The sequence below is a fragment of the Peromyscus leucopus genome, chromosome 4, assembly GCF_004664715.2.
Source record: "Peromyscus leucopus breed LL Stock chromosome 4, UCI_PerLeu_2.1, whole genome shotgun sequence".
Classification (NCBI taxonomy): domain Eukaryota; kingdom Metazoa; phylum Chordata; class Mammalia; order Rodentia; family Cricetidae; genus Peromyscus; species Peromyscus leucopus.
The window spans coordinates 13,851,865-13,872,930 of NC_051066.1; the positions used below are offsets into that span (position 1 = coordinate 13,851,865).

The 21,066-nt window shown below is 50.6% G+C and overlaps 1 protein-coding gene across 1 annotated transcript in view; it reads left to right on the top strand.

Annotated features, from left to right (window-relative positions):
- Positions 1-2,306: 2,306 nt before the first annotated feature.
- The window catches only part of Qsox2 (quiescin sulfhydryl oxidase 2), a 31,426-nt gene continuing 12,666 nt past the window's right edge, over positions 2,307-21,066 (top strand). Inside the window, exons 1-6 of the mRNA XM_028868804.2 lie at positions 2,307-2,622; positions 13,613-13,713; positions 15,552-15,600; positions 17,851-17,956; positions 18,156-18,246; positions 20,414-20,559. Coding sequence (XP_028724637.1) covers positions 2,322-2,622; positions 13,613-13,713; positions 15,552-15,600; positions 17,851-17,956; positions 18,156-18,246; positions 20,414-20,559 — 794 coding nt within the window. The 5' untranslated portion in view covers positions 2,307-2,321. The remainder of the gene's footprint in view (positions 2,623-13,612; positions 13,714-15,551; positions 15,601-17,850; positions 17,957-18,155; positions 18,247-20,413; positions 20,560-21,066) is intronic.

A 21,066-nucleotide genomic window follows, 5' to 3' on the forward strand; every position in this document is an offset into this window, starting at 1 on the left:
TATCTAAGTGGTTTAGCAATAGCTGTGTATAGGATTTTGGAAGCTGTCAGAGTTTCTTGCTCAACAGGTTCCTAAGGGATTCTCCCTTTCTCTCTTTCCCCCCTTTCAATAAGTGAGACTATAGGATGGTTCTGATGGCACTTTGGATGGGATTGCAATCTGTTAAAAACAAAACAAAACAAAAAACTTGGGCCACAAGGGGTTTAAGACACATCTTTTCTTGTCAATGGGGTTCCTTGTGAGATTCCTAGAAACTTGCAGGTTTAGGTTGAGAACACTTAAACATGGCTTGCTGCTACTTTAACATCCTTGTTTGAAAAATGTTGTGTCTGTGTCAGCAAATGTTAATTGCATTGGAATTCTTTTTTTAAAAAAGATTTTATTTATTTATTATGTATACAGAAGAGAGCGCCAGATCTCATTACAGATGGTTGTGAGCCACCATGTGGTTGCTGGGAATTGAACTCAGGACCTCTGAAAGAGCAGTCAGTGCTCTTAACCTCTGGGCCATCTCTCCAGCCTGCATTGGAATTCTTGATTGTCAGCTGGAGAGAGGCTTCAGCCAGACTCCAGAATCCCTTCCTCATATCCCCATGGGTTTCCCCATCCCACCCTGCCTGCCTCAGACCTTCTTGCCTTCTGGGTAGAGTTGGGACCTGAAGCTCAGGCTCTCCTGCCTCAGGCAGGCCTTGTCCAGATCGTTCCTACACACCAGCTCAGGCACAAGCAGCGGGTCCTCTCCTGCCTGCTTCCCAAGGCAGCTTCCATATCAGTCTCTGTGGTTCCTGGTCCTGCTTACCCACCCTTGGGGGCCATTAAACACCAAACAGCGTCTCTGTGTTGTCTCCCAACCAGTGTCTCTCTCCCTTTGCCTCAAGCAATCCCCACAGCCCTCCACCCCATGCTTGCAGAACCCAATCAGGAGCCAGCCATGGTGTCTGTAAAATGGGACACATGTACACACGTACACACACCAGCCTTTTCCTGACCCTGTGGCTCACCTGCATGGAGGTTTTGCCCTCAGCTGTGTCCTTGCAGGCTACAGAATGACACAGTTAGTCTCTGATGATAACGGCCAACCTGTGGTCTGTGGGTACCCGAGTTCTAAGCCCTGCTCCATCTCTCATGGGGATATGCAGGGATCCCATCCTCAGGCCCTCAAATCCACAGTCACAGGCATCCATCATCCCTCGTCATTAGGACACTTCTCCTTATTCTGCTCTGGCCCTCGTATGCTCTGCTCCAACCAAAACCAGCTCCTCACTCCCTAGGCCTCCCAAGGGCTCAGCAGCCTTCATTTCACCTCAGGAACTTTGTACATGTTCCTCTCGCCCCTCCCCTCAACCCAGTAACTTTCCAAGAGATGCCTCCATGCCGCTATATGCACAACAGCCCCCCCCCCACTTGCTCTCTTGATCTACACAACCCTGGGCACCAGGGCTTGGCTTGGCTTGTATGTTCTCTCTAGTGTTTGGCAGAGCAGAAATGTTAGCATAGCAAAGTAGACTAAGTGATTGGAGAAGCCAGGCATGATGGTACACATCTGTAATCCCAGAGCTAGGGAGGTAGGACAGAGAGTTCAAGATCAGACTCAGCTATATAGTGAGTTCCATACCAGCCTCCTTAGAACCCTATCTAAAAAAAGGTCTGCTTCTTCCTTCTACAATCTCAGCAGGACGTCGTCTGACTTTGCCCTGTGGCGCTACCTTATCCTCTGGGTTATAAAATGGTCAAGGTGATCATCATGGACATTTGATGTTGACAGATAAAATCACAGGTTGCTTGTAAAATCCAGGATGCATGTTACATATGAATTTCAGGTACATACAGAATAGTGTCTGAGTCTATTTATGCCCAACTTAATATGCATTTCAGGCTGAAACAACTTCACATTCAACTTGGCATGAGCTATTTCGCCCTGCTAAATCTGGCTGCCTAGGCCCAGGCCTCTCAGTTAGTTGAAAAGTACCTGTAGTCAGGAGCAAACTAAGATTGGGTCAGGGCCAACAGAGACCCAGAGCAGGGGCGGGGCCAGGAGTAGGGGGCCGGGGCAGATCTAGGGAGTGAGGCGGGGCCTGCATTCTGGGGCGGGGCCAGTGTACGGGGGCGGGGCAAAAAGAGCGAGCAAGGCCGGACCAGGAATGACCAGAGCTCGGGGTGGGACCACCCCCACGGGGGCGGGGCGAGGAGAACGAGGGGTGGTGCTTGAGAGGACTAGCTAATTTGGGGGCGGGGCCAGTGCACAGGGCGGGACCGGCGCGCGCAAGCACGTGATGGCGGTTGCCAGGGTGAAAGGTCGGCGCGCCGGCGGCACTCCCAACATGGCGGCGGCCGGGGCTGTGGCGCGCGGTCCCGGAGCTGAAGCGCGGCGGCCGCCCTCCCTTCGGGCCGCGCGGCTGCTCCTGCTGCTGGCGGCGGTGGCGGCGGTGGGGCCCCGGGAGGGCGGCGCGGCGCGGCTGTACCGCGTGGGCGAGGACGCCGTGTGGTTGCTGGACAGCGGCAGCGTGCGCTCGGCCACGGGCAACAGCTCGGCCGCGTGGCTGGTGCAGTTCCATTCGTCGTGGTGCGGCCACTGCATCGGCTATGCGCCCACCTGGCGAGCGCTGGCGGCGGACGTGCGAGGTGAGGGTCCCGCGCGCCGGCCGACGCTCCTCCCGCGCAGCAGCTGGGAGGGTCGAAGCCACAGCAGGGGCTTTACTGAGGTCGCCGGCTCTCGGAACGCCGACTTCACCCTGTCCCCAGCCTCTTACCCTGACCACTCCCTGGCCAGCCTTGACCTTCCCCATCCCCAGCAATTGCATTTCGGAGCGAGTCTAGCGTCTCCACTCTGGAAGATCCCCATTCCTGTCCAACCCCAGCCTGGTTTGCTAGGTCGCCGGCCGTCCATATGGTGGGCTTCGGGCCGAGAAACTTAGAAAGCCAGACACTCTGGGGACCGCTGTGCAGAAGCAGAAAGTTTACCAAGCGTCGTCTTGATGGGCTTCTCGTTCACTAACCATAGCTTTTGAGAAATCGTTGCTTTCTTAGTGCTAAGTTGCTCCTCACCTTTGCAGACCTCAGACCTCTTCCAGCAGCTCCTGTAAATGGGATTTAAGTGGCTGTGCAGTAGCTTTCCCTGGCTTCACCAGCTTCCTACTGTTGAACTAACCTCTAATTACAGATCTCACAGTGCAAAACAACAAATTGTTACTCTTCTCCTTGCAACTTTGGTTTTAGGTCTGGTGTTGAGCACTGCTGTGTTTTTCTTAAACAGATTTGCAAAGAAGCAGTTTTTCAAGTACACAATTGCAAATGACTATTTTAAAATGTTTACCTTCTCTTTCCTCGTTGTTGGGACCCCCCCCCTTTTTTTTTTTCTTTTTTTTAAAGAGTTTCATTAGAGTAGCCCAGGCTGGCCTTGAATCCACTGACCTCTGCTTCTTGAGTGCTAGGCTTTTATGTAGAATCTAATGGCATTGTTCTCTTGGGTCTTAAGTTTTCTTTTTTCCTTCTTCCTAAGATTTATTTTATTTTGAATTATGTGGGTGTGAGTGTGTACAGGTGTGTGCAGTTTTCCATGGAGGCCAGAGGTGTTGGATCCTCTGAAACTGGAGCTGTGTAGGATGTAGGTGCTGGGAATCGAATCCCGGTCCCTGCAAGAGCAGTATGTGCTTTTAACCTCTGAGCCATCTCAAATTTTCTTAAGTCCCTGGCAAGCTCTAGCCAAAACTGAGACCAACGATTGAAAAGACAGAGTTTATATAGTGGTTTTGTTTTTATTTTGTTTTGTTTTTGTTTTTAAAGCCACTCAGTAGTAGAGAGGACTCTTCAGTTCTTGATACTTGTCAATGGACATGCAGGTGACCCTGGCAAGACTTGCTGGCAGCTTCTTTGTTTAAATTGGTTCTGGCTTTCAATCTAATAACTGACTTTTAAATATCATTAACCATATCAGATGTTATAAGCCAGTTCTTCTGTAGCCAAACCAACAGTAGAGAGGGCTGAAATTGTCCCTGGAACTTGAAAGGAAGGACAATTCTGAAAGTGCCACAGTAAAAATCCACAACTAATGCTATGGTTGACTTAATGAAATGAAGTTGCCTAAAGAGTGGCTGGTTACCAAGACGATGGGCCTGAGACTGACTCTGGTATGTTGACAGTGAGAGAGCTGACTGGCAGGATCAGGTGAGGACCTGAGGAGGGAGCAGGGATGCTGAGGACAAGGCTGCCTGAGTCAGGGCCCTCTGAGTCCCAGTGTGAAGCAAGTCACCTGGGGATTGCGGAGACACCCACGTTATCGGTCCCAGCCTAGGCTGCTGGGTGGGTCCCAACATCCTGTCAGCACAAGCTCCAAAGATGTCTGATCAGCTATTGTAAGGGATCCTGCCTAACTGCTAGATACCTGCAGAAGGGATGGCATCCTTGTGATGTCTGCCATGTCCATCTTCCTTAGGAGGGGTTTGTTCTCACCCCTGTCCTGGGATATTGAGCTCAGGACCTCTTCAGTGCCTTGTCTTGTGGAATTCTGTGCAGAATAAGGGAAGCACTAGACCCTCTGCCCTGGCCTGCATTTGACTGTGCTCCCTGCCTGGGTCATCCAGCGGGAGAGAGGGTGCTTAGCCACACAGGGGTAAGCAGTCCCCTGTGAGCTGGGCATGCAGGCCTTGCATTGGGTTCTTACCAAGAGTCTCTTCCTGCCCCCCTGAAATAGCACCCATTGGTTTCCCCAAACCCCGCCCCAGTCTCTGATTGGATTGGCTTTGTTGCCATGGGTGGGCATTGGAACTAGAAGGTGGCCCATGTTTGCCTTCCTGTCCTTCAACTTGTCTGATTGGAGTGAGCTACTGGAAGGTCTATAGAGGGAGGGCTTCCCCAGCCTTGTATGTGGTGATATATTGTGTACCCTAATAAAGCTTTCCTGAGGATCAGAGCCAGCCACTAGATTAGACATAGAGGCCAGACAATGGTGGCACACATCTTTAACCCTATCACTTGGGAGGCAGAAATCCATTTGGATCTCTGTGAGTTCAAGGCCACACTAGAAACACAGCCAGGCAGTGGTGGCACACACCTTTAATCCCAGTCCTGGGAAGCACACACTTTAACCCCAGGAAGTGACAGCAATGTGGAGAAAGGTATATAAGGTGTGAGGAAACAGGAGCTAAAGCAGTTCAGCTGAGACCCTTGGGGATGAGGACTCAGAGGCTTTCAGTTCAGGAAACGGGATCGGCTGAGGAGTTGGTGGGGTGAGGTTGGCTGTGGCTTGTTCTGCTTCTCTGATCTTTCAGCTTTCACCCTGATATCTGTCTCTAGGTTTTCTATTAAAAAAATAAGACCTCTGAGATTCGAACAACACTTGTGTCTTTGGTTCTGGACGCCCTCACTTCCTCAAAAACTTACGATGGTGTTTCTTTGCCTCTCCGCTGACTTTTAGGGGGAAATAGTGTTTTTCCTTATGAGAGATGGGCTAACAAAAGGTCTACTGTGCTGGGCAGTGGTGGTGCACACCTTTAATCTCAGATAGACAGATCTCTGCCTGGTCTACAGAGTGAGTTCCAAAACAGGCTCCAACGCTACAGAAAACCTCTGTCTCGAAAAACCAAACAAAAACAAAACAAAACAAAAAGGTCTACTGTTCTGCTCTGTTGAATCTTTTATCCCAAGCTGTCATGTTTAGCTCAGTCTGGGTTGGCAGTTGACACCTGTGCTTACTTTGCTGGCCACTGAAGAGTAGATTGCACTGGCGATCACCTAGAGGCCTAGGAGAACAGGAATGTGCCCTGAAGGAAGGGCCTGTGTCCCTCCGAGCTCACTGTGATCTCTGGCTCTTCTCTCCCCTTCAAGTACACCTTGGAGAGGAGGGCAGGTCTGTTGTCGGCCCTAAAATTCTTGGTGAAGGACTTGAAGGGGAACAGGAGAACTGCCAGGCCAACCCCACAGCGTCTAGAATGAGTGTAGAACTGTCTGGCAAGGAGGCAGTTAGTCTCTGTTGCGGCTGAGGGTACCCAGGTGGCAGGCCAGGGCCTAAGTCCAGGCACAGGTGATTCTATGAGCCCCACTAGCACATTTCCTGTGTCCCTCTAGAGGACACTGGGAATTGAGAGTGGGAGGTATTGGACAGATAGATAGGTACAGAGTGTACCATCCACAGGCGGAAGACCGAGTGCTCTGTTAATGTTGCCAGCAGTAGCTAAGCCTTTATGCCTCCCCTAGGCTCTCATTCCCATGGTGTCTGGTGTCTTCTGCTTGCTTAGGACACAGGCTCTTGAAGATGACGGCCTAATATTTATAGGGTGCCCGATATCCATTTACCGAAAACAGAGAGGGACACTTACCGAAAACAGAGAGGGACACTGGGGACAGTAATTGCTGAGGGGTTTGGCAGGCCTAGAGTCCTGGAAGCTGCAGAGGGCAACCACTCTTCAGTGTATGTCACAGCCATCTGGTCACTTTATCATTAGCCAGCACCAGCTGCCAACTGGCCAGAGTGTGCTTCTCCAAGGTAGCTGCAGTTAGCATGTTAAGGGCCTCAGCTGCTTGTGTATTTTCAAATAGCCAAGTGGGTTGTTTTACTTAACAAGGCTGGCCACCCACCCAGAGGACTGTCACCACTGCATTCCAGGTATCAGGGAGTGGAAGGGACCCAGTCATCACAGCAATTCCTTTCTTGTGTCTCCAGCATATGCTTTACCATCTAACCAACAGGGCTTGTTAACCTCACCCCAGTACACCCTTGAATGCTTTAGGGGCGTATTGTTTTTCATCTTACCAAGACTAAATAAACCAAGTGCTAAGAATGAAGAACCTTGAGGCCCCAGCCACTCTCAGTGAGGCTGGGGAAGAGTGCTTGGTTCCCACACTGGTCCTGGGTGACTGGTGGGTATCAAGTGCTGGGTTGTGAGGGTGAAGAAGCCCTAAGAGAGCTAGAACAGTCCTGAGGCTAATTTACTTGTAATCATTTTCTAGAACCAATGATGCTTGGTTGCAAAATCAGGATTTCCTCTGCTTCTCCATTGAGACATGGCAAGTGAAGGGAAAAGTTGATTCTGTTCATTCAGCAGTCGAATCACTTGACAAATAAATTTGAAATAACTTGGTCTACTATGTATCGTAATTATTTTACAGATATTTCTAAGCCTGTAGTATTAAAATGGCTAAGCTGAGTATAAGCCAGAAGTCACTTGTAGTTAGTCACCCTCCCCTCTCGCAACCTCTGCCCTCCAGCGGGGTCCCTGTTACCCCTCACTGGAGGGGACAGCCTGGCTGGTGCAAACAAGCAGTTTGCATTTGGTTTCTTGCATTTGCATTTGGTTTCTTTTAGTGTGGTGTCCTGGATAGGCAAGGCCGGCACTCCTGAATGAGGCACACCCCAGAGCCCGCCTTCAGGGTTCCGAATCCCATTTCTGGTAAGGTGGGTGCTGTGTCTCTGTTTGCTGTGAATGCTGTCCATCTGCCAGCCTCAGGCTTCGGGCCTCACAGTTCCTGACTGTCATTGCCGGCTGCTGCAGCTTTCTCAGGGTGCATAGGCCGAACTGTTTTTTACCCCTTTCCCTGGATGTCCTCTGTTAAGGGGCACTTTATCCAAGTGTGGCTCTGCAGGTGCCTTATGGGCTCACAGGGATCTGAAGTAGCAGCAGGGCAGGTGGTGCTTGCGTGAGGCTAAAGCTGGACTTTCTCTCAGCGTTGGCAGCTGGCAGTGTGGGCTCTGAGCTGATTCTCACGTCTCTTCACCCCAGCTCTACTGAAGGGAGGGAGCAGTGGGCAAAGCAGGCAGGTCCTTGTTCCTTAGAGGGATGTGTAGTACGTGAGAAAGAAAGTAACGGCAGGACTAACCTGCCCCTGCTAAAGGAGCTGGCAGTTGGGGAAGCCTGCTGTCCTCCTCTGAGGAGCTGTCCCTGTGACTGGCCACAGCAAGGGCAGAGAGCCCGGGCAGGCAGGACCCCGGGTCCAGAGGGTGTCAAAGGAGTTCAAGCATGGTGACCTGGCAGACAGTGAGCATCCTGCTCCTAGAGGACAAGACACCAAAAACAAACCATGGTTTTGCATGGCAGAGCAGACTTCTGAGAAGTGTCTGGGTAAAAGTCAGGAAAAACTGGGACACTAGGAAAGGCAAAGTAACTCTTCCTACCCTTACTGGATAGAGGTCAGTAGGGTCATTGCCCCCCAAAGCCAAGGGTCTGATGATGGTGAGGAAGCAGAAGAAAGTCATACCTTCTAAGGTGAGCTCGGGGCTTTGCAGGCCATTTCAGGCCTGTGAGGTTCCCAGTGGACAGAACAGAGGCAAGACATACTCGCGAGGGTCCTTGGGACTTTTCCTTTGGTCTCGAGGGAGGGGGATGATTTGTCAAGGTCTTGCTATGTAGCCCAGTCTTGTCTTCAAAGTTGCAATCCTCTTGCCTTTGCTTTTTGATGCTGGGATTCCAGGTGTGGTGTGCACCACCTCACCCAACCAACTGTATAGATAGATTTGGGCCAACGCTTACCCTAAGGCAAGGGTAAGGAGTGGTTCTTAGGAGGAGACTTCATGACCCATTGCATTTGAGCCCAGGGTATGGTCATGTTCCCAGCCTGGCCAGCTTCTGCCTTTCATCCTCAGCCACTGTGGGCCTCAGGTCCTTTCCATCTCATACTAGGACTTCATTTCACAGGAACTAGTAATCCAGGGGTGTCTGGGTGGCTGCTGTTCATTGCTCACTAGCCCTGGCTACAGCTGTGTGAACTTCACATCTTACTCGGTCAGTAAGATCTGATGGTGTGGGTCAGCACTAAGACAGCTTTGCCCTGGCCCCTCACATTCCCGGCCGCTCTTGTGTGCTACCCTCACCAGGGCCTTCAGTGTTCTGCTGAAGAACATTGTTAACATGGTGACAAGGGTTCCCTCAGTGAGAATCTGCTTTTTCTTTTTTTCTTTTTGTTTTGGTTTTTGAGACAGGGTTTCTCTGTTTAGCCCTGGCTATTCTGGAACTCACTCTGTAGATCAGGTTGGCCTCAAACTTGGACGTTGACGTGCCTCTGCCTCCCAGGTGCTGGGATTACAAGTATGCACCTCCGCACCTGGCTTGAGAATCTGCTTTAATTCTTTGGAAATTATGCTGTGGTGCTACAGGGTGGACTCATGGTAAGGATTTCCATCACTGGCAATGACCTTGTTATCGAATATATCTGAAGGAGGTAAGCTCCAGGTTCACTGCTCCTTCTCGGTGCTGCAGTGATGGCTCTTTCTACCATGCTGAGGCTTCAGACTGCTGAAACAGTGTGGGCAACCCAGGGCTTTCTCCTTTTCAAGCCAACGATTGCCCCATATGGGGTCAGAGGGCAGGGCAGCTGACCCCATATGATTGAAATGACTGTTGTGAGTCTGAAGGAGAGAGAGCCAGTGGTGTCTCCATTGTACCTATATGAGACACTTGGAGCTGAGGGGGAAGACAGGACATTCCAGGAGAGATGCTAGGACAGCCAGCTGCAGGCACCACAGAGACAGCGCTCAGGGCGGGCCAGGCCAGAGAGGCCAGAAGTGGACATGGTGGTGAGTCGGTCCCACTGCCCTGACTACATGGAAAGGAGGACTTGCTCCCAGCCCTTGTCTATATGCACACGCACGGCGTCTGGTACAGTTTGCGTTCACGAGGCCTGCTCTTCTGAATCTCTCGAGGTCGGAGGGCATTGTTCATTAGTAAGTGTTCTACAAATGCTCATGTGGTAAGAAGATCTTTCTCTGTGGCCCTGGAGAGGTCTCAGCCTTGCTTCCCCTGGCCTAACCATGTTGTCACCCTGGGACAGTCTGCAGTCTCACTGGCTGATGACTCCTCACTGTCCTCACCTTCATGCACCTGAGTGTCAAGGATGTTGTAAGTGGTGTCCCCTCAGGGACCTGAAGGAGACGGGAAAGAACCCAGCCAAGGGAGCAAAATGGGGTCCAGGCCCAAGACAAGAGATCTGCAGGAGTGCTGTGTGACTGTGAGGACCTGGAAAGATTGTGATTTGAAGCTGTGGAGTTCTGTTGAGGCCCTTTGTGAGCTCCTGCTGCTGTTTGCATGGGGTTTGCAGCTAAGCTAAGGAAGAGTCGCCTTCTATCTTGATAGTGTGGCTCACTGCACCTTGCTACTTCCCAGAAACATCAGCTCCCCCACATGTCCTACTTCCTTGTCTCTGTCCTGGTATCATTGTCAGGAGAGTTGGTTCTGGGGTTCCCTCTTCCTCCCTCATCATGTGGGTGCTTAGAGTTCAGTGTCCTCATGTACAAAGTAAGAGCTGTGACATTCACAGGACACTGGAGTGGGACAGTGTGGGTCAAAGACCCTTTGCCGTGTTCTGTGCTGATGACATTGCAGGGCCAGGAGGTTGCTCACATATTTGGGGACAGTGCCTACTGTGGGCGCGGTGAACTCTGTGGATCAGTGTCGAGGCCTTGCTCTGGTGGAGATCCAGGGTGCAGTTGTCAACGAGCACTGCTCTGCATTCCTAGTGGACTAGGCTGATGGAACACAAATCCTAATTGGTCTTATAATAAAAACCCAGAGTCAGAAATACAAACAGAAACAAAATATCACCACATTCTCTTAGTGCCTTCAGTCTTCTAAATGCCAAGTCATTTCAGGAGGGCTCATGTGTGTAGTCCCTAGTGCTGGGCTATATTTGGGGATATTAAAAGAGCCATAACCAGCCAGTCTACGGTCTTAGCACTCAGGAGACTGAGGCAGGAGCATTTCAAGTTCAAGACCAGCCTGGGCTACCTAGCCAGAGCCTATCTCAGACAAAAACAAACGAGACAAACTACAGCGCTGGCTCTGGTTTGTCTTGGTGAGCACTGTCTCCTGCAGCACCGGGAACCCTCCTTTCCTGTGCCTTGTGTTGGAGAGAGTGGCCTTCTGGTTTGCATTCTGGAATGCAGAATCTGAGAAACACTAATCTAGTGCCCAGTGCCAGCAAGCAGCTGCCACAGTGCCAGGATCAGCCCAGGGATGTACTCTGCCACTGAGCACCAGCCCTACACTCAGTTCTCCTGATGTGCATGCTTAAGAAAATTCTGAGAAACAAAAACAGGACCAGACCCCACCGTGAAAACCTAGGTGCATCCTTCCCAATTCTAGGTGGGTTTGGTATTTCAGGTAGCTGGGAGGCTGGTTCCTACATTGTACTCTTGGAGATTTTCACTGTTACACTCTTGGCAGGCAGAAGGTGCTTTTCTAGAACATGGAAGAAGAGTGTGGGTGGAAACACCCAGTGAGCAGAGAGAATTGGTTGGGCCTGTGAGTCAAAGGGTGGCAGGAATGAGCTGCTGTGCCAGATGCAGGGCGGGCATCTGCCCTTGAAGCACCTCGAGCCTCAGAGTGCCTTCTGTGCCATCTGCCCCTAATTGGATGGGAGTATTAACTGTTCTTCCTCAGTTCTGTGCCATTTGAGACTCCAGGAAGCTGTGGCTGTGATTCAGAAATACTGGAGTTTTCTCCTATGCTTTTAAAGTGGCCCTGGGACTGAGCTGGCTTTTTGCAGCCAACAGTATTTGGTTACTATCTGTGAATGACCTATTCTTGTTTCTTACTCGTAATAAAAGAGAGAAAGGGTGTGTATTATAAGTCAGGGTGGTTCACAAGGAAGACAGTCACTGAACTCTGGCACATGGTGTTGTGTCTTCTGACACTGCCCCTTCAGTCCGTGCTGATCCCCACAGGTAGCCTCTGAGGTTTTTGAGCATTACTTGTCCTCAGAGGAATGGTTTCATGTGACTTTTAGCTAGGTTGCTGGTGAAAACAGAGTAACACTAGCAATACAGAGTATGCTGCTGACCAATGACCCACTGCATGAGCTCCTGCCCAGAAATCAAGTGACTACCAGACAGAGCATGTACAAGGTCACCCAGGTGGTTCTCCTGTCTCTCATGCCCGTTCCCCCTTCCTACACTGTGTACCTGTGAGCTGTGCTTCTGACCGTGCACAGGCCACCAGGCAAGCCCAGCACTTCTTGGGTCTGGACCTAGACAGGACCCCTGCAGGACCAGATGCCTGGAACTAGGTGTAATGGTGTGATTTTAATACCCTGGAGAAAGGGTGCACTCTTAGAAGGACCCTGCAGTTACCTACGGTGTACCTGATGCTAGTGACGAGAAGGCAAGGCAGAGAAGAGCCAGGCATTTACCTCTGCATTACTAGGAGGCGACTTCCTTTGCAAAGTGTCCCTCCCCTGGGGAGAGGTGAGAAGAGAGGCCGCTGCCCTGAGCCAGTGTGTATTTATTAGAATAATGAGGGAGAGCCGGGCGGTGGTGGCGCACGCCTTTAATCCCAGCACTCGGGAGGCAGAGGCAGGTGGATCTCTGAATTCGAGGCCAGCCTGGTCTACAGAGCGAGATCCAGGAAAGGCGCAAAGCTACATAGAGAAACCCTGTCTCAAAAAACAAACAAACAAAAAAAAAAGAATAATGAGGGAGGTGCTGAGTCTCCCCCTCATACTCCTGCAGAAGCAAACTTCACTTTTTTTTGGAGACAGGGTTTCTCTGTGTAGCCCTGGCTGTCCTGGAACTTGCTCTATAGACCAGGCTCACCTCAAACTCAGAGATCCACCTGCCTCTGCCTCTGGAGTGCTGGGATTAAAGGTACACTCCACTTACACTTCGCTTCTTAAGACTAATCCCAGCAAAAGAACCTGATAAAAATCTCTACCTATGCCCCTCTTACAGGAGCTCTAGGGAGTGTCAGATGTGGGCAGGATGGGAGGAGATGCTTCAACTAGGTGCCTGATGGCATTAGGAGCATAACTCATTTGCTGTGGCCATGGCAGTGTGTTGGACTGAAAAAGACAGGAAGATTTATGACCAATGTTGTGGATCTGAGGTTGCTTCCTGAGTTCTAGAACTGGGTAAGGATTTGAATAAAACATTCACAAGAGCTGGTAATTACCGACACCAAGACAAGGCACGTGTAGGGGGTTATTATACTTTTTCTGGTGCATAATTCTGTGTGTGTACACACACACACACTTGTTGAAAATTCTCAATTAAAACCTTGAAACTAAGAAAGGAGATCTAAAACTGCCCCTCCTTTGCAGCAGTGGCATGTGCTTCCCTGGGCGACAGGGGTCCGGTGGGGAGGCAGGTACTATCAGTGCAGACCACTGGCCTGACTTAAAAAAATGGTTGCACGTTTCTGGGCCCACCAGGTCTATCTGGTCACTGTGCGTGCTCGTGCTCTACTTGGTATCTCTTGCAGTGTTCCATTACCGTCCTGCAGACAATGCGTCGGTTCCTGCATCCTGCACTTCCACCCATCAGGTGTCTTTTTTTTTTTTTTTTTTTGGAGCTGAGGACTGAACCCAGGGCCTTGCACTTGCTAGGCCAGCGCTCTACCACTGAGCTAAATCCCCAACCCCAGGTGTCTTTAATAGGAAAAACTGCACAGCAAGCTGCTGTGTGATATGAAAATTCATCAAAACTCTGTTTTCAGTGATCAGTGGTGGAAGCACCTCCAGCCTTGGTTGAAATGTTGCTCTGCTCTCCCAGCTCAGCACAGAGCTCATGAACAGCACAAGGGGAAGTGCACAGGCAGTTTCACTGGGGCAGCTGGTGCTCACGCAGATGCTGGCGCCCATGAAATGGCTTGGCGCTGGCACCTCTGCTCACGATCCCGTTCTTGCCTCGCAGACTGGGCTGCCGCCATCCGTGTCGCTGCTCTGGACTGTGCAGAAGAAAAGAACCAGGACGTGTGCCGCACGTACGACATCCACTTCTACCCTACCTTCAGGGTGAGCCCCCGGCAACCTTGGCCTCTGCTCCAGTCCTGCCTTTTCACGAGGGGATTTTAGGAAGAATTCTGGTACCAGTAACTCCCAGGTTATCATTTCTGGCTTGAAGTCTATAAACTGGGGATTTGCAGACCCAGCATGTTGCCCCTTTGTCCCTCATCTTGAGTCACAGAAGGCTCCAATGAAGAGCCAGCTGCTGTATGAAGCCCCCGCTCACAGAAGCCTGTTGGGTGCCTATCTTTGTGGGGAACCATGCTGCTTGGTCTCCTGTTACTGGCAGAAGGCACCAGCAGTGATGAAAGTGTTTCCCAGCACCTTGCTGCCTGGACTGCATTTGGTCCTTCCGACAAACTTGGACATGTTTCTTCCACTAGAGGGCGGAGATGCTACCTGTGACCCTGCTGGAGGTCCACATGCTTGCACTCATGGGCCTCTCCAAAACCACGCCCCCCCCTTCCTTGTCCTCCTCTTTCTTCTTCTTTCTCTTCCTCTTTTTTTTTTTTTTTTTTTGGAGACAGGGTTTCTCTGTGTAGCCCTGGCTGTCCTGAAACTCATTTTGTAGACTAGGCTGGCCTTGAACTCAGGGACCTGCCTGCCTCTACCTCTCAAGTGCTAGGATTAAAGGTGTGAGCCACCACTGCCCAACTCAGAGATAATTTCTGAAGAGCCTGTGACCCCAGCTCTGCACTTCTGTCCTGCTAGTACTGTGCACCGTGAGAGGCAGGATCCAGCACAGTGGTGTCCCATGTTCCCCCACCCATTCATTGCCTGGACTCTGCCACCCTGTGTCCACCTGGCCTCCCAGTGTGAAGCTCGGTATGGCACCTTATAGGCCCTTGTTGCTTGTTCTCTTGCTTTCTACACTGGGCTGATAATGTCACAGGTATCCCTGTTTTACTTGGCTTTTCACTTCATACCCTCTATTAAACAGTGCTGGGCCTTCTTTCTTGGACTTCATATGACTGCCAAGATTTGCACTGGGCACTGCTGTGACTCCTTGGTTTGGCTGTGCAGTAATGTCTCATTGAATGTGATGCCCCTCTCTGCTGAGTGTTGGGATATCTCCTAGCTTTTATTACATGGACCAGTGCTGCTGTGAGCACCCCCCACCAACACACACACACACACACACACACACACACACACACACACACACACACACACACACGTTTCCCTGACTGGGTCTGGGAAAAAGGCCAGCGGACCCAGTGGGGCCAGCCCCTCCCACAACTTAATACATCTACCCATGGAGCAGGGCAAAGTGCCTGTGCTCCTGTCTTCCTGGTGACAGTCACATCTGTGTTTTTATTCTTGTGGGACTGTTAGATGTCTGTCCACTTCCCTCCTGACTGCTTCTGCTTCCCCCACCTTGTCACAGGGAGTCAGTCCTCCGTGTGTCTCAGCACTGGTCTCCTTTTGTTGGGAACACTACCTAGCCTCAGCTGTCATTGATGTGCTTCTGATGGGGCAGCTCTGGTCAGAAGCGCTCATCTTCTCAGAGGCTCTGGATAGCCCCTCTTCCCTGGAACCTGTGCCCTCAAATTGCTCTTCAAGGGACACCACCCTTGTAAGGACCCCGCCCTTGTGAGTTATCTTGCTTCGGATCCGGTTGGACTAGAAGTGACATAATAAAACCCAGTTGGTACTTAGCACAGTGGTCCACACAGCTGCAGGAACACTGGTGTCCATGGCGGCAGGGACCACGTCTTGTCCAGTCAGTGTAACTTTGGGAGGGACTTGATCAGAGCTGGGTGAGACAGCAGTCATCTTGTTTAAGTATTAAACATAGGCACAACTCCCCCAAGCTGTTTCTTATTTTTTGTGTGTTTTTCCTTTAGTATTTTAGAGCATTTACAAAGGAGTTTACAACTGGAGAAAATTTTAAAGGTAAGGATACGCAACATTCTGTTCTAATCCCGTAGACTGACTCACTGAACCTGGTAAACTGGATATGGTCCCAGCAGATGGAGCCCGTGTGCCTCCTCCCTTCAGCCAGCATATTTGTACCAGTTCTGCCTGACTTTCTATTAAAAATTCAAACTAGCTGGGCGGTAGTGGTGCACGCCTTTAATCCCAGTACTAGGGAAACAGAGGCAGGTGATCTCTGTGAGTTCGAGGCCAGCCTAGTCTACAGAGCGAGTTCCAGGACAAGCAACAAAGCTACACAGAGTAAACCTATCTCGAAAAAATAAAAAATAAAATTTTAATAGTTTGTGTGGGAATGAGGTTTTTTTGGTTTTTTTTTGGGGGGGGGGTGGTTCAAGACAGAGTTTCTTTGTGTAGTTTTGGTGCCTGTCCTGGATCTTTCTCTGTAGACCAGGCTGGCCTCGAACTCAGAGATCCACCTGGCTCTGCCTCCTGAGTGCTGGGATTAAAGGCGTGTGCTACCACCACCTGGCAGGAATGAGATTTAAAATTTTTTTTTTTTAAATTATGTATGTGTGTTTGTGTGTTCATCTGTCTGTCCTTGGAGGCCAGGAGTGTCAGACCCCCTGGAACTGGAGTTACAGGAGGTTGTGAACCACCTGACAGGTCTTAGGAGCTGAATTGGGTCCTGAAGAGCAGTGCATGCTCTTACCCTCTGAGCCGTCTCTCCAGCCACGGAAGACTCTTTATTTTGTGCTTTGCCCTTCTTGGGAAATGTGGTAGTAATTTTTATTATAATTTTTGCTAAGTTTGTCTTTGGCTGTTTCATACATGTCCATCCTCCATTCTGGTCATTCTCACTCTGCACCTTCCATCTCTACCCCGTTACCTTCAGGTCCCTTTCTCACCTTCACGCCGTAGCAAACTTGATTTTTTCATTTATTTTACCAACCACAGTTTCCCTTCCCTCCTCTCTTCCCGTTCCCTCTCCCAACCTCCCGCTTATCCCCCACATACACTCTTCCTTTCAGAAAGGGGCAGGCTTCCCATGAGAGTCAACAAACATGTCATATCACATTGAGGCAGGACCAAGCTCCTCCCCCTGCAACAAGGCTGGGCGAGGCATCCCTGCATGGAGAATAGGTTCCAAAAAGCCAGCTCAAGCGCCAGGGACCGGCCCTGATTCCACTGCTAGGGGCCCCACAAACAGACCAAGCTACACAACTGTCACACCCATGCAGAGGGCCTAGGTGGGTCCCTTGCAGGATCCCTAGCTGTCACTCCAGAGTCCTTGAGCTCCCATTAGCTCAGGTCAGCTGTCTGATCTTGACCCCTCCTTGCTCATACATTCCCTCCTCCCTTTCATCAAATGGACTCCAGGAGCTCTGCCCGGTGCTTGACTGTGGATCCATCTGCATCTGCTTCCGTCAGTCACTGGATGAAGGTTCTGTGATGACAATTAGGGTGCTCACCAATCTGGTTATAGGAGAAGGCCAGTTCAGGCACCCTCTCCACTATTGCTAGGAGTCTTAGCTGGGGTTGTCCTTGTGGATTCCTAGGAGTTTTCCTGGCACCAGGTTTCTCCCTAACCCCGAAATGGTCCCCTCTATCAAAATATCTCCCTCTCATTACTCTCCTCCTCTATCCCATCCCCAACTCAACCAACTTGAACCCTCATGTTTCCATCTCCCCCACCCCCTCCACCTACCCACCCCCCGTCCCCAGTTTACCCAGGAGATCCCATCTATTTCCCCTTCCCAGGGAAATCCATGTGTCCCTGTTAGGGTCTTCTTTGTTACCTAGCTTCTCTTTTATGGAAAAAGTATCTGGTGGGCTGTATATATGGCAAGTATAGGGCTCAGCTCGTACCTTTCTATGTGTGAGCAATGCCCTAGTGAAGACCAGGTGACTGCTTCACAGGCTTATTCCCCCTGGGAGGCACCTGCCATTCCAGGCATCAGGAGTAGTTTGCCCATGTTAGCAGTATGTATGAGTTGGTTGGTGCCCCTGGCCACTTCTCACCACCGTGTGTGTGTGTGAGATTTGTCACTTTGCCATGTGTCTTACAGCCTATCACTTGCTCTGGGCTGTGTGGTCTCCCATTGTATGCATCTGCTGCTGGCCACACTACAGCCTGTCAGTGAGCTGCTCTGCACCTAGGCCTGTGTCAATGGTGCTGCCGCCTTCACTGTCCTTGGGCTCTGGGCTTGGAATGGCTACTTAGGTACATAGACCTGCAGCCACAGCTGTGACCCAGATTTGCTTTTGTAGGACCTGACAGGGAGCTGCGGACAGTCAGGCAGACAATGATCGACTTCCTGCAGAACCACACAGAGAGCACTCGACCTCCTGCGTGCCCGCCCCTGGACCCTATTCAGTGAGTAGTTCCATTGAAAGGTGGCCTGTGGGGCCTGGACCATCATGGTGGCAGATCTCCACAAATAGGAAACCCTGGTTCATCCTTCTCCCCAAGTTGCATGGTGCATGGTTTTTAAAATCTCAGTGACTGGGGTGCTGGCATGCTGTGACAGCTTACTGTCATGGAGGGCACTGAAGGTTTTGCTTTTTCTTGACAGGCCCAGTGACATCCTTTCCCTCATGGACAGCCACAGTGGCCAATACCACGCTGTTCTGTTTGAAAGCAATGGTTCTTACATTGGACGAGAGGTACTGTGTCTCGTGGGCTGTGGGGCTGCAGCTAGTGTGGCTGGGGTGGGCTGTGGTTAGTGCACTGACAGCAACAACCAGTGAGCCTTGAGCCGTCATTAGTTACAGAGATCCTAAGTCACCGGCCTGTATAGAGCACGGAATGCTGGAGGGACAGGGCTTGCCTCTGAGAGTCCAGCCATAGCTGTGTCTTCCATCAGTGCCACTGTTGTAGATCTCCTGTGTCCTATTACCACATCCGGGAGTCTGTAGGACCTTGCTGCTTTTGTGAGATGTTAGTGTCATGTGGGTGGTTCAGAAGCCGTCAGCTTTGGCCAAGTATCAAACCAAGGGACTAGAGACCTAGTTGCTCATGCCAGGGTCCTTTGAAGACAAGAAGGAGGCCTCCTGGCCCACGTGGGAGTTCAGCATTGATCCGTGGGCTCTTCCTTCATGCCACTTGAGTGCAGTTCTCCGGGTTATCTGAGTATCTCAGGAAAGAGGAGATAGCACTGCCCTTAGTAGGCCCTGGCCGGTGTGAGGCAGGCTACAGACAACAGTGTGGCGACCACATGTGCCTGGCTGCACTCTAGGACCTTCCTGCTCTCCCTCCATGTTTGGTGATGCTCCTTATCCTTCGCTTCATTGTTGGCAGGATTCTCAGCCAAAGGACTGAGAAGCAGCAGAGCCCAGAACTCATTCATGCCCAGTTCCTTTCCCCTTGAGGAAGCCACTACATGCCACACCTTCCATGCTGTGCCCCTGTGCCCTTCATATACACATGTACACTTACAAGCCAAAACAGGACTGTGTCCCTCAAAGATGGCTGAGGCCCGTCTTCTTGCCAGTTACCCTGTCCCCACAGTGCCAGCACATCAATACCTTTGCGATCAGTAAGGCCTGGCCCTCTGGGTAGGAGCTGTAACCCAGGGTGCCCTAAGAGTCAGGATCAAGAAGAACCACGGTGGCAGGTCTCTGTGCATTTAAGATCAGCCTCGACTACATATGAGTTCCAGGCCAGTGAAGGCTGCAAAATATCTCAAAAACAACAATAACAACAACAAACAAACAAAAAAGGACCACTACCACCACCAACAACAACATGAACAACAACATGATCCACCTTACATGTAATCTGTTCCTCATCCCTGGAAGTAACTGGCTTTGTTGACATCTAAGAGCAGCAGAGAACAACAGACTCCACTTGCCATGTGGTGAGCACAGGAGGGTTTTAGATACTGAGATACCATAACCATGGTCTCTCTGTCACTAAAACCACTGCAGCTCCTTCAGCCTAAGCAAGCCCAACTGGTATAAGTCACCTGCAGGAACCACCCCAAACCTCCTGGCTTAGACCTGGAATGATGTTGAGTTGCCTGTCAACCTGGCAATGTGGGCACACAATAGCCAGTGTGCTGGGAAAACAGGGCTGTAGCTGATGAGTGGTGACGGTGCTTACTCAATTCATGTAGATTCTGCAGCAGACAAACTGGTTCAGAAAGGTAAAGTTTGGTAACAGATGTTACTTTGGGGGTTACTTTATGGCTCAGCCCACAAAGTGCTTGTTTACCTTGAAAGCTTTAGGACGGACTTGAGTTCCCTCCCCAGCAGCACACTTGTACTCCCAGTGCTGAGGAGCCAGAGTAGACACATCTCTGGAGTTTGCTGGCCAGCCGACCTGCCAACATGGCAAGCCCCAGGCTAATGAGAGACTGTCTCAAAAACAAAGTAGATGGTACCTGTCCTCTGACCTCTGCATGCGTCTACATACACACATGCACTAGCACACATACATGAATGTGTGCACACACACATACACACAAACAACAACTGTTACTTTTGGTTATTCTGGAAAGTTGCTACATGAGAGTGGGCATGTGACTTGGTGAGCTGCTTAAAATGCAGTAAAAGTTAAAGTGCGAGACTGCTTTTGATTGCAGAGGGATGGGTGCAGACTGACTGTGGTGCTGTACTTCGGCTTCTGTAATTGGTATAGCACTGCATGTCCCACCACCCAGCTGTTGGCAAGTGGAGCAAGGTTTTCCATGTGCCGTACGGGTGGACAGCGATATTCTCTGAACAGTTCAGCACCTGTTGGGTGAAGCGTGGCCTGTGAAGTGGTGGGTCTACTTACTTTGGGATGTTTTCCAAGAAAAGCATGAAGGTAACATGATTTCTTGTTCTGCAGGTAATCTTAGATTTGATTCCATATGACAACATCGTGGTGAGCCGAGCACTGGATAGGGACAAAGCATTTCTGGGGACACTTGGCATTTCTTCAGTTCCTTCCTGTTACTTGATTTACCCAAATGGGTCTCATGGACTGGTTAATGTGTAAGTGCTATTTTGTATAATGAGTAGATAATAAGGTCTGTGGAGACTCGTGCATCATTAGCATACTGGAGAAAGACTCAGAGTCCATGTGACAGACTCATTGGCCAAGATGCAAGGAAGCCATATGTCTGGCCACCTTCCCTGGCCTGTTGTGACCATGTTCCAGGCTCCAGGATCTGGGGTGGCCATTGCCTTTGGTTGTTTCCGTGGGTTTCTGTACAGACCTCAAGTGAAACAGGTGTCCCTCTTGTGCTTTTGGTTGTGTCTGTTGTGGCCAGCAAGCCCTGTCTAGAGTGAGAGGTGGGGTTGGGCACCAGATCAATAAAGTGACTTTGAATAAAGCTTCCAAAAGCAAAATAGATGTGAAAGTTAACAAAAGTTCTACGGCTGCAGGAGGGCCTTCCTGAGGTCTCAGTTACACCTCATAATTCTTTAGCTGTGCAGAGGGCGGGTTGTATGGAGGCTGCCCTAACAGTTACCCCGGTAGCTGCAGTTGAGTTCTAAGAC